Genomic DNA, 13,750 nt, shown 5'->3' with positions numbered 1-13,750 from the left:
AATTTCTTGAAGATTCTTTGCAAATTACGCTGAGGCTCGTTTTAATAAATATATGATTAAATACAATTGAAATTGTTGTAATGGTTGTATAAAATTAATTTTCTAAGTTTCCTAAAGCTCTTATGTGAATTTTAAGAACTCAATCAAAGTGTAATGAATGTCATTATTGAAATTAGTCCAAAAATTAATTATTTTTATTGAACTTCTAACTATATAAATATATTGGAATATGAGATAATTATAAATGATTATAAATAATTATAAATTATTAGGAATTAAAGTAGTTAAGGTTAATTTTTTTCAAATATTCTCGATGTGATTAGCATAGTCCTATACGTATAATACTTTATAGATTAAAATGTAGATGGTCGATGCACAAGTTTATGAGTCAGACAGTGCATAAATTTTATTTGAATGTTATTACAGGCTTGGCGCTTTTTCGGTAAATTTCCGAAAAATTTAGATATATGAAATGGAAGTTGAAAGTAATAAGCAAGTATTAAGAAGAATTAACTTAAATTTTAATAGAACTATATTGTACAGCTTGCGACTTCACAACAGTTCAATAAATCGCAGAAAAAATTACTTTAGAACGTATATTCGCTAATTCTCGAAATAAGCAAATTATCTATGTATTTTTTTAATTTGAAATTAGCCCTTGATGTGGTAGGCTTTACAAAAAAAGAATCGACGAACTTTAATGATTTTTCCAGATTAACCAGACTAACTGCATTTTACTTTCCTTTTCATTATAAGTTAAATTTTAAAAATGTATGCAATGTACCTGCAAATATTTGAGATGAATGGATTATAAATTTTTTTATTTTTTGTTCCTTCAAGTTAAACGAAGATTGAGCAAATCAGAATTTATTTTCTGTATCAGTGTCCATTTTCTCGTTAATGTAACTTCTGATTGAGTACTTCGCTACATACATCATCATTTTTTTTTTCTGGGTCGACATTTGGAACTTCTCGTGGTAGAAATTTCTTCATAGATATTTGTAAAAGTTTTATTTGTTTACTCGAACTGTTTTACGCTTTTTATCGGATATTATTAGAAAGCTATATTTTATTTGAAAGCACGTTTATAGGCACGACTAAAATAAAATTAAGCGTTTAAGAAATCAAACAAAACAATTCAGAAATATTAACGATATTAAAGATTTATGCATTGGATGAGCAGATCTAATCCCTTTTATCTTTTGCCCTATCATTAATCGCATCAATACTTAAAATATACGATGAATAATTACGGAGCATAGTTCTATTGAATTGCAAATGTCAAAGTACACTGGCTTCGACTCAGATGTTGTAAACGAAGGCAATCGGTGAAAAGCATAGCACCAGTATGAAGAATCTTGGAAAATAGATGAGGCGGACCGACGTTGAATAAAAGCGCGCTCTCCTCGCGGTATTTTTAAAACCTAGAGGAAGCGCACATTAAATGTCGACGTCGGTTGCGAAGACTGCCACACTCTCTATTAATATCCACAGCGGACCGGGTTTCTTCTTGGACATGCGAACGTCCATCTCATCGTTCCGCCCTTGTTTTCTCGATTAACACGATTAATGTGGCTCCGGATCTTCTCCTTGCCCGTTGATTATTCTTCTAAAGTGTCAGCGGCCGATATTCGATCGAAGCCGCTCATTACGATTTATTTTGTCGTCTTGTGATCGATGCCCTTTCGCAGCTTTTCCACACACTCTGGACGTCTTGTTAAATGCCTTTTATACTTTCATAGCCTATTCTACACTGGATTTCGACATATCGGATTCGAATTGTCCGACGTTTACTTGATTATTTATAAAATTTCCACTTCCCTGTTAGATCTAATAAATTCATGAAATTATAAATTTTCTAGCTTCTTTCTCTCATTTCTCTTTCCGACATTTCTTGTCTCTACTGCATTTTACAAAAAAAAAGATATTTATTGATTTTGGAAGATGACCATGATTTTTAATCTTTCAAAAATTCTCGAATGATTTACGTAAAATAAAAACTTGGTTATAAATTTCATTCGGCTCTTAAATTAATTATACACCTTTCAAATACAATAAACAGTTGCAGACATTCATTTTTATATTTATATTTGTATTTTCAATATAAAGCTATATTTATGATTCATGATTAAATATAATTTACATTTACATTGAAGTCATCAACAATGATAAAAAGTTTTCATCAATCTAGTGTACAGCATAGTTTTAATCAAGAAATATATTATATAATATTTATTAAAATTACTTATAAATTTATTAATATTACTTATTTACGTCACTTATTAATTATTACACTTATTCTTTTAAGGCTTTGACAGAAAATAAATATCTTAATCACACTTTATCGTTATTCCAACATTTTCTAATGACAATATTATTAAATTTAAATTTTAAACACTTTTTAAATATCACAGTTTTTAATTGCAAAATTAATTTTAAATTTTTATATTGTGAACTGTATTATAAATAGAAATAGCTATACAAATAAATGATGAAATATTTTAATTCAGAATGATTATATTAAACCTTTTATTAATAAAATTATTATTTAATCTTTTACAAAATTCCTACTTAAAAAAATTAACTTTAACATTATAAAAAATTTTTCATTAAAATAAAACTTTTATGTTATACGAATAGTGAATTAGATTATGATTAATTAATTTGAAACAATATTATATTTTATGGCCTAGTATAAAATAACTATTCAGTACAATTATTAGATTATTAAATAATATAGACGAAAATTACTATAGTTTATCACATTTATAGATTTATAGATATATATAGATATTGTAGATGAGGTAAATTAAAAATTAACCTCTGATTAACAAAAATGTATTTTTGTAAATAAATTTCTTTACTAATGCTAAATAATTTATTTATCAATATTTATTACGCCACATTACTAAAATTTAATGTAATAAGGAATTATCGTTTATTAATAAAATTTATAATTTTTATGAAAAATTAACTTGGCACGAAGTATTTTAAATATGTGATATATTATGCTTTACTTTAACCGAAGTTATTAATTTCATTAATTTAAGTTTTTAATATACATTCACTGCAGTGTATTTAAAAATTTTAATAAGTTAAGTAAAAAAAAATTAATATTACCAATAAACGTTCAGAATCCTTGTGTGGTTCCAATTGAAATTAACAAAAATTTTTTCTTAAGTTATGGAAGAAATTGTCAATTAAAAAAAAAGAATCACATAAATCATCGACTCTTCTTAGAGCATTTTTTGAAAGAGTGCATATACATTTTTCAGTCAGAACAGTCTTTCTGTACCTTATATCTGGATCCATTCACGTATATAGATCGATAAAGAGAAAGCAACGAAAAAATATATTAGTGATAAACGACCTAACTCACAATGTTTTTCTCGGCTTTAATTTTTATTTATCCCTCGGCTCAAATATACCAAGGAGCCCTTGACTGGCTGCTTCTCTTTTTCGCTTTCAATATTTGAAGCCCTTATTTATATGAGTGAATTTTTATTTAAAGTGACGATGGAATTTCATTTTTATTTTTTAATATTATGAATTAATATTTGGCATTTTACAGTTCACGGGGAAGCAATAAAATTTAATAAGTAGTGAAATTATAGCCTTTGGCACTGTTACATATATTTGTATTATAATGGTTTATATTATCAATGATAAACTATTATGTTCTCCTTTTTCAGATATATTTATTTTTGATGCAAAGAAATAACAACAAAAAACTGTTTGTTTATTGTACACTAGGTTTTTATTATAAAATAGAGAAAAGTATTGGATAAGTGATAAGATTACATATATAAAAAATTACTTTTCTGTATGAAAATAAATAAAATATAATCATTATTCTGATGAATATATTCCTTTATTTATTTAGAATTTATATTCCTGATACGAATTTAGAATGTTTTCAATAATCGGATAAATTTAAAGATATCAGATGCAAATAAGATTTACATTATTCCATTGACATTGATGATCATCAATATATATATATATATATATATTAATAAAACAAAATGATTATGACGATTGTGCGATCACTTTCTTATCTCTTAAGCGTTCAAAAATAGAAGCATTATTGCGCAATTTCTGAGGAAACATTAAACGAAGGTTAATTATGAAAATTATAAATAATTATTCCACAATTGCAAAGGAGACGTCAGATATGTTTTTCACTCTTACGATAAGTTACGAGAAGCGCGCGATTAATCTGTAAGTTAAAAAGGAGAAAAATTGCAAGGACAAGTTCGTATTAAAGAGAGCGGCAAAGTAAGACTACCCGAAAAGTAATTTATATACGTGAATAGATTAGCGGGAACAGAGGAATTCCGGCTGGTTATTTTTGATGCCCCTAAGTGATCGAAAGAATACTGCAGTTTGGTAAAAAGAAATGAACAAAAGAGCGGACATTAACTAGCTTACCTCGTAATTATCAATCGCGCTGACCTTCCAAATATGATAAAATAAAATCAGAAAAGCGCGTTTCTATTTCGAACTTTAAAAAATGGTGGCTCGCTAGAAAAATTAACTTTTTTTCTTTTATTTAATCAATTAATAATTGTATATATAACGTAATTTTACTCGGCATTTTAAACGAAAAAAATAAAATAAGTGTTAATGATAACAAGCGATATCAATAAGCGATTATTTTCAGTGAAAAATAAAATAAAACGTAATTGTGAAATATATAGCGATGTTAATTAATATGTAAAAATTTTGTACGATAGATATAAATTCCTATAAATAATTATTGTCTATTTTTAAATGCAAATTCGAATTTTCAAGATAGTCACGGTCAAAACATTTATTAGCGTCATCGGAACGTAATGTAAACAATTTAATTTTATCATACAGTTCTTTTTTAGCGACACAAATACAGAGGGACAATGCATGAAATGAGAATTTCATGCATCCGTTTACTTTTTTACTTTTAATGATATTTATGAATTATGAAGTTCTGTAACAAACTAACGTCTATACGTAAGTTAAAATTACAGTCATTTTAATTTTCTCTTTCTTCATATTTATCATTAGATGAGTTATTGCTCGCATAGAAAACCAATGTATAGGTAAAGGCTAGTATCAGGAACAGTAGTGGATTGAAATCACAACACCGAATTGAAGTATATTATGCAGAATAAAATTTAATTTTCCATTGACAGTAGCTGCTCCTGCTACTACGGTCCAACAAACGCTTTCGGATGCTTTTTAAAGGCACAGGCACATGGTATGGATAGCTCTGTATGCGAGAAAAGATATCGCGGAGATATACTGTCATGGAATCTCCGTTCACTACTCCGTCGCATTTTAGCATCACTTTTAATGGTGAACAGAGTCTTTTCGGTTCCATGGTTTTCGACACATTATAGCTGTACTTGGGTTACAGCGAGAAAATAAGTACTTCTCAAATATATATTTGAACACTCGAGTACAATCGCAATGAGAAATAGGCGCGGTGGAATGTTAATTTTCTCGTTTCTTTTGCTAATTTTGTTTTTTTTTCTAATGGAAACTGGAGCTTAATAAAACTATGAGTAGCGCTTATTTCTATTGTACAACCTCTTTTTTACATACATATAACCTGCATTTTTCACATACATTCGGTTTGCTTTTTTCACGAATATCCATAATTAGCTATAAATGTAAGCGATCTTTGAAATATAAGAATTTGTAGTTCAACTATTTCAAAACATATATTTCTGTACTTTATATTTTCTTCGGTATATTAATAGTATATTATACTATGCAATTCTAAATATACAGTTTTTAAATTTTAAAGATAAGCGTAATTGCAATCATCCTCCCGGAGCATAAATTTTACACTTTTTCTAACAAACAACACTAATGATAGTGCACTTCAGATTAGTTAATTATATTCAATTTTTTTTTACAAATTCCGACATAATTTTTAGTATATGTTTATTTTATTCTACTTAATAATTAAATTGAGTTTCTTGTTCTAAAAAATCAAATTTAAAGATCAAATTTGTAAATAAATATATCCTAATATATAATTCATTACAGATTTATCAATAAATTATTTAGTTATTAATAAAATATGCAAAAGTGAATTAGGAAAAAAATGTTCAGTAAGCATTTTGCATAAATATTCAAGTATACTGTAAAAACATAGATAAGCTAATTGTCAAACATTTTCAGTCTTTGCAAAGTAGAATAAATAGAAAAGTTCTTTGCATGGATTAATGCACAAATGACAACACAAACAAAAGACAAAGGAACTTGCAGAGTATATTGCGTGAGACATATATTGGCACGTGCGAATAGGTTAAGAGACAAATAGTCATTGCTGGAGAGAGAAAGAGAGAGAGAGAAAGAGAGAGAGAGGATTTTCATAATTAATTTATCAAGGTGCCTCGTGCTAATTTATTGGTTAAACACCTCTGTGTCAGCTGAAGATGACTCATCATAATAGAATATTTTATTATCGCGTAATTCTCGTGAGCGAAATTTCAATTAATATCAATACTCAAATTATTACAAATTGTTGAAGATTTATAGCTAGTCATCGATATTTTTTCTTTAATTGTTAATGGAGGAAGGAGAATCTTTTAAAAACATGAAAAGTAAAGAAAAATTTTCAAGATAAATATTGCATATTTTATATTATCTGGTTTCAAATGCATTATCCTTTTATTGATATTTATTCAGAATAAGTGATCCAACGAGTACAGAATCAAATAGTAATATTACATATTAGGGAAGAAAATTATCAAAATTTTTTAGAAAAAGGTACCATATAATTTAAAGGTTTTTTTATAGGTTTGTTTTCTCACATTATATTTAAAATTTCAATATGGTATAGTTCTTAACAGCATATAAATACTGCATCAAATAATTGAATACTCCATTACATTCCTAATTTTTCATATTATTCATTGAAATCATTATAAAATTAATTATATAGCATCTTAAAATCAATAGAATTTTACTGCTAATGTAATATTCTTTAAATTTTTATAAATTTATGGATATTATTATTTTCTTTAATCATTTTAACGTGCACATTTGGATATGCTTTTTCAATACACTAAATTTTAAAATAAAATTATTTGAAAAAATGTTATTGAGTAGTTGCATATAAATATTATTGCAGGGTCTACTTAGACTGATCTTAATTATTACAACAAATTAAATATTAAAATGTGATGTTCCGGTATTTTATGCAAAAGCATAACATTAAAATAAATAGAATTTAAGCGATATAAAATATCCTACAAGTTATGATTTAACTCTACATACCGTTAATTTTCCGAAAATTGTTAAAACCGTCAGCATGCAATTAACGGTAGTGTGAGTAATCAGTAATCAAAGAATCAGCCATTACATACGCACGCGCTTAAACCCCGACGTTAAATCTGCTGATGCGGCGAAAGTCATGGCACTTGCGTCTTCTGACAAGCTTTCTGCCGTGCGCTTGAAAAGTGTGTCGTTTTCATACGTCAAATCAGTTGACTGTACAAGTGTTTCTCATCTCTCTTACTCTTCTCTTTCTTTCATTCGCTCGCTTCACTCAATATAAACATAGGCACGCGCGCACACACACACTCTCTCTCTCTCTCTCTCTCTCTCTCTTTACTCCTCCTCCCCCCTGTACGTATTTGTCTGTATCAATCTATACCTATCTCTATCCTGTGGCTCTGTAATTGAAAGTAAAGTCTTTGAGCGAGTCAGAGTTTACGAATATGTACCAAGCTTACAATTGTAATATTATCAATTATTCACTATTTTGTTAGGTAATCGTATTCTAATAAGTTCAATTAAAATGACGTTTGTGATAGCGCAGATATTTATTTTATAATAATTGTATCTAAGATATTTACAATATAATGAGAAAAAAATCAGGATGGTAAGAGAATAATTAGCATGAAGCGGTTAACTTTTCTAGTTATCTTGGCTTAATAAGGTTTTTTGTTTAATCGGAAATTCAATAAATATGATAATGTCAATGAAATTGTACTTATGCTAATGATGTGGATTTTAGCGGTTATGAAACTCACAAAGTTTTTACTTGTACATTTACTCATTACTCAAGGACACCGAACATTTATCAAGGAAATGCACTTGTTCGCTTAGTTTACAGCCCAAGCACTACTAAAGAAAATGATTATTTGTATTATATTTTCTATTATTTCTATTGTTTTCATTATAATCTCTATATTTAAAAATCTTACCTTAATTAAAGATCGTTGGATAAATGAAAAGATAGCAGATAATATCGACGATTGTCTGTGGACATGCCTAAAAATCGACGTATGGCCGATGAATTAGTTAAGAAAAAAAATTAAAATTAGTTGTCTTTGTTTGTGGCTACGGTTTGTGCATCAGTTTATCGAGGACACAGCTAATAAAATCTCAGTCTAATCATTGCATGCACCAGAAATCGACGAAACCGCTTCAACCAAGAGGTGATTCCCAAGGCAATAGTACTGTATTGATGGAAATGTGGAAGCAAACAGCGAAGAATCGTCATATGTTTCGCGACTGATGGATCCGTGCGCAAAAAGAAACAACGATTGCGAACCCCAACGACGATTACCGACCCCTCCAAAGGTCTTCCCGCAAAAAGTCGTTTTATTTTGGATAGAGTAGGCGACGTACGTCGCGACGCCGCTGGCACATGGGTGGCGTCCGTGCGCAGGGTTCGACCCGGCGAGAAAGCGAGCGGGCGAGTTTCGCAAAGGCACCTTCTGAAAATAGAACGCCCAAATAATTTGCCTCGAATTACCAGCTCTCTTTCCTCTCTTTCTCTTGTCCCGAACCGAGCGAGTCGATATTTCGATGAAAGAGACGCTGAGACGTTCCACCGGCATTAACACTCTCTCTCTCTCTCTCTCTCTCTCTCTCTCTCTCTCTCTCTCTCTCTTTCTCTATCTATCTTTCACAGACATGGTGGATTTGCGATAAGAAGGAGCTTTTTTCGATGGCAATAAAGTGACCAAGCGTCTTAGTTTTCAACTTCATTTTTTCTTCAAACTCTTTATCTGATTGATATAATAAGGGCTACTGTAATCTGTAGTAGTCTTGAGAAAGCAAATAGATGCATACTTATATTTTAGTATAAATCAATAAGAAACTACCCCCTAATAATTTATAAAATTTGCAAATATATACTCGTATTTTCTTAATATAATTATTATAGAATAGACGAGCATTTTTCTCGTTCATATAATCAGTGGGTTTTTATTATTAAAACGGCATATTCATTTTACTAATTACTTTAGAGAAATTGCACTATAAAAATTTTGTATAACAAAAAAAATAAATAAAAAACAAAGCAACAAAAATAAAAAAAATAAGCTTTCGCCTTAAGCACAATTATGTTAAGAGGTCCATTACGATATTCACATAAATTTTGATGGCTTCTCCGTGGCACGCATAATTATCTAGTATCACTTAACGGAAGCAGACGTGCGGGCGTGAAAAGTGCACGCATCCTTGTCATGGCTTTTACTGCATTCCGAGCGCGCGCCCGTGACGACATCCATATTACACGGAAGCTCCGGAGTCGCGTGCGTCATTTAGTGAGCAGCCGGTCAGAAGACGGGGAGGAGAACAGAGATAAAATAAGGAAGGGAACGAATGAGCGGAAGCATAATATCGTCGACGTGAAAACTGTAGCGGGCGATTGAAGGAGGATTTGAAAGTGGGTCAGCGAGGCTACAGCTGTGCGTCGTCGTTGGTGCTGTTACCGAAGCGCGAGAGAACAGAAGTTTCTCCCAGGCGGATGCCGATTTTGCAGCGTTCGAACCGCTCGTATTGAGCATCCGCCATGGATCGCTAATTCTGAGCAAACATAAATAAAAGGAGTAGAATCGAAGTCTATCGGTTTGATAGGGCAAAGCAGCCGCGTATTTCCATCGAGTGTCTCCAGCGGCATTTGTTGACCTCCCGCGGTCATCGTCCACGTCGCGACCTTGAGCTGACTCGCCGATTCTTTTTCACAACGGCAAGATCGGACCGAGTCCCGACCTCGTAAAAATTCAATGCCGGCTGAGGACTACCTTAAAGTAGCCTAATCTTGTTAAAGCGCTCCTTAAAACTACTGCACACGGCGCCTTAACATCATGCGTACTACATTGCATACAGAGTTTTCTTGGCACCTCGATGACTGAAAACTGAGCGTGATCAACAAACATTTCCATTAGAACATACAGGGATGACTGATAAAGATTAAGGCTGCGCGAGTCATGCTGAAAGGCTACAGCCGAGGCAGTCGAATATTTTTGTGATTATCAGTGATTATTAGAGGGAAAATGAGCAAGGTCGAATTACTGCGTGCTCGAACGAATCTGAAACTACAACACTCCCTTCCCGCTTTCAAAATGGTTCGGATCGAGTTACAAGGCACCTCCTCGCCAAGAGTCGATCGAGAGAATCTTCATTGATCGAACAGTTGGCAGGCGTTTCTGACGATGTCCACAAAATCGGTACGCCCTCCTCCCCGCTTACGTAATCGTCGCTGTTAAGCGTGAGTACTCGGATGTGTAAGTTCATAAGAGTCGGAGATTCAGTCTGTCTTACCTAGGCTTACCTAGTTTTTAGTTTGTTACGTGCCTTATTATTATGTTAGAAAGAGTGACTCCCCAATAATAGCTGCAGTCGTTTCGCTCCCGTCGCGAAGATGAGAAGCGCTCGATGATCAAGTCCGCAGTATCACTTCCTATTCCTTGTCGTTATCGATAGCAACTCACTGCAGACTTATCTCTCAAAAGACGAGTAGAAAGTAAAGTCGCGGATAACGTTTTATAAAACTTATTTTAATGATCGTAGACTAGCAGCTGGCTAATGGCGCCCGATGAGCGACTGACGAGCAGGAACTGACCTTCTGGACGATGAGCGGCGTGCCAAAGTCCTTGCCCCCCTGCAGCCGGAAACCCCAAGGTGAACCGTCGAAGCGGGAGAGCTTGACGCTGATCAGCTGTGCCATACTCGTACTCTCTGGGTTCGCGACTCCTGCTCTCTCGTTGCTTCTTCTTGTTTACGGGATTCGGAGCAGGGATGATCGAAGACCTGAGACCCGACGTTACACGCACCACCTACGTACGAATGAGCCGGGGGTTGGAGGCGCGCGCGCGAACTTTCGAATGTGCCGCGGCGAGGCCTCGCGTGCGTTCCACGTCTGCCAGGTTATTACCCGTCGACTCTCTCCGTACGATTTGAGCGCCGGCCCCAAGTGGGAGTCGCAAGAAGATCCCGGAGCTGGCAGCGGTGGTGGCGCGCGCGCCTGCGTACGGCGGTGAAGGAGGAGGAGGTGACGCCGGTGGTGACCGTCACGAGCACGCCCGGCTTGCTCTCTCCAATCGCGACGCCCCACTCAGGAGACCCACGCGCCCACACCTGTATACCTATATCAGAATCGGTCCCTGCCCTTCCTTCCTGTCCACGGCGACAGTGACGGTAGTCAGAACAGCAGCAGCAGCACCAGCGAAAAAAGGATGAGGATGTGAACAAGGTGGTTCGGTCCGATTCCGATATGTTCCGCTGACTGGACTGGCGAACGTTTATACCAAATGAAACATTCAGACGCCGTTCTGAGGTTGCCGTACATTGCACCTCTCTATTCGCAATATGCTTGGTTCACGAATTTTGTCCCAGTCGATGATTTATAAACAATTGTAAATGATTTATAGGTTTCCAACATTGCTGTTCTATTTACCGCAGTTCCTTTGTTAGTCGTATTACAAACATTACACTTATCCAATCTTATTTACTTAATCTTACTGCTGAAAAACCAGTAAATTATCTTATTAATCATATTTCGAATATCGATCGCTTAATCAATTTAATATATCATGTTCTATATTGATTAGTAAGAAAATATATAACTCATTTTACGGTTTTTATTTACTCAAAATATCTTAGAGTTTTTTTCAGTTTCAAATATTTATTTTTACAAAATTAAGGTATATTTGTATTCAAACCTAATCATATCACAGATAATAATAATGATATTTGTGAATGTTATTTTTGTATTTTTATAATTTTCTTTATAAATATGCCTTTCTTAAACTGGTAAATTAAAATTAAAATAATAAATTTCATATTATATTTAAAAATGAACGTACAGATTATTATTAAAAAATACCTTTTTAAAATATTAACATAAATTATCTTTACATACGCATAATATGCATTATAAAATTACAGTATAATTTAATTAAATTACAAATAAATATATTATATAAAAATGTTATAAGTATCAGTATTAAAAATAGAATTCTTTTTGAGTTTAAAACATATTTCATTTTAAATATTTACGGATTAATAAAAATTTACGACTAAACGGTAATATTGCTTTTAATTTAGTATTTCTAATTTATTATCAATTTTTAACGTGTAATTTCATGTAAATTTATAGAATTTTTTTCATATAATAAAGTTGAATAAATAATTGAAATAATGGAATATTTTGAATTCAATTTAGATACAAATGCTAATGGTAATTATGTAAGCGCAACAAATAAATTGAATACTTTGTGTTCTACAAAGTTACAAAATGTTTGGCATTGTATCAAATATTTTTCTTGACCGTCATATGCTTCATATAAGCTGTCTTTTCGCAAGTAGCACAAGGTTTGCATACTTCTGTAAACACGATATTTTATAATTGAAAAGAATTTAGAACTGTTGTTTGTATAAGTAAATAAAATTATTTTATGATTAGAAACTCACTGTAATCGCTCTTTCCAGATTTTATTTCAAATCAACTCAATATACTTATTCAATACTTTCAGTTGAATCCCTGTGAAGATGTATATTATATTCTAACTGCATATTTAGGCAACCTTAACACGTGTGCTTTTTTGTTACCATGTATATAAAATATAGATGTTATGGATCTTCACTACTTAAATTCACTAATTTTTAATTAATTATCATTAATTTTCTGACATTTCATCATCATCATCTCACCGAATAATTTCTTTAACATTTCTAATTTTCAAAATGCTTTTTTTCTTGAATATTTTTATTACATATAAAATAATTATTTTCTTATCAATAATTTAATAATTATTTGTATCTATGCAAAAGATTATTTAAATGAAAAATTAAAAATAGTTTTATTTATCTTCATGTCAATAAAATAAAAAATTAAAACCCAATAATGTTTAGTTTGTGTTAAAATAGATTCATTTGCTACATTGAATACATCTTTTAATACCATTGTCTGACAAATTTTATTTATAAAATCAAGATTTCTACCATGATTTTTAAAATTCAGAATTATAAAATTTGATACATTAATTACTTTTATTTATCTTATTGTTATCATAAATAGATTTTATGAATGACCCTACACTTCAAAAGATTTTTTTAATGTTAATTGAGGATTGGAGCAGATTTTAATTTAAAAAAATGAGAACATAATTTGTCTCAATTATTATTAATTAAATAAAAATAAAAATAAAAGTTTTTTTTAAGAAAAAGAAAAGTAAATTGTAATTTCTGAATAAGGGGCATATGATAATAAAGTATAATCGTAAAGAACAATATAATTGCTATATCTCCCATATATTTGTTTCATCAAGTAATGTTGATTACTTTTATTTCTACATATATATTCTGAAAATAAAATATTCTCTTTATATTATTAATAAAAATTTTCTCAAATAAAATTCAAGTTATAAATTTAGATTATTTTACTTTAGATTAAAAATAAAAATTTTATTGAATCAATTATATTTCATAGATGTTTCTTTAATAATACTTAATATAAACT

The 13,750-nt window shown here is 31.2% G+C and overlaps 1 protein-coding gene across 1 annotated transcript in view; it reads right to left on the bottom strand.

The window, feature by feature from the left end:
* The window catches only part of LOC105366298 (PDZ and LIM domain protein Zasp), a 39,342-nt gene extending 28,116 nt beyond the window's left edge, over positions 1-11,226 (bottom strand). Inside the window, exon 1 of the mRNA XM_011504703.1 lies at positions 10,853-11,226. Within this exon, the coding sequence (XP_011503005.1) occupies positions 10,853-10,957 (105 nt within the window). The 5' untranslated portion in view covers positions 10,958-11,226. The remainder of the gene's footprint in view (positions 1-10,852) is intronic.
* Between the last annotated feature and the right edge of the window lie 2,524 nt (positions 11,227-13,750).

Source organism: Ceratosolen solmsi, unplaced genomic scaffold (assembly GCF_000503995.2).
Source record: "Ceratosolen solmsi marchali unplaced genomic scaffold, CerSol_1.0 scaffold58, whole genome shotgun sequence".
Classification (NCBI taxonomy): domain Eukaryota; kingdom Metazoa; phylum Arthropoda; class Insecta; order Hymenoptera; family Agaonidae; genus Ceratosolen; species Ceratosolen solmsi.
The sequence above is the reverse complement of the archived record's forward strand: the minus strand, read 5'-3'. Positions and strand labels throughout refer to the sequence as shown.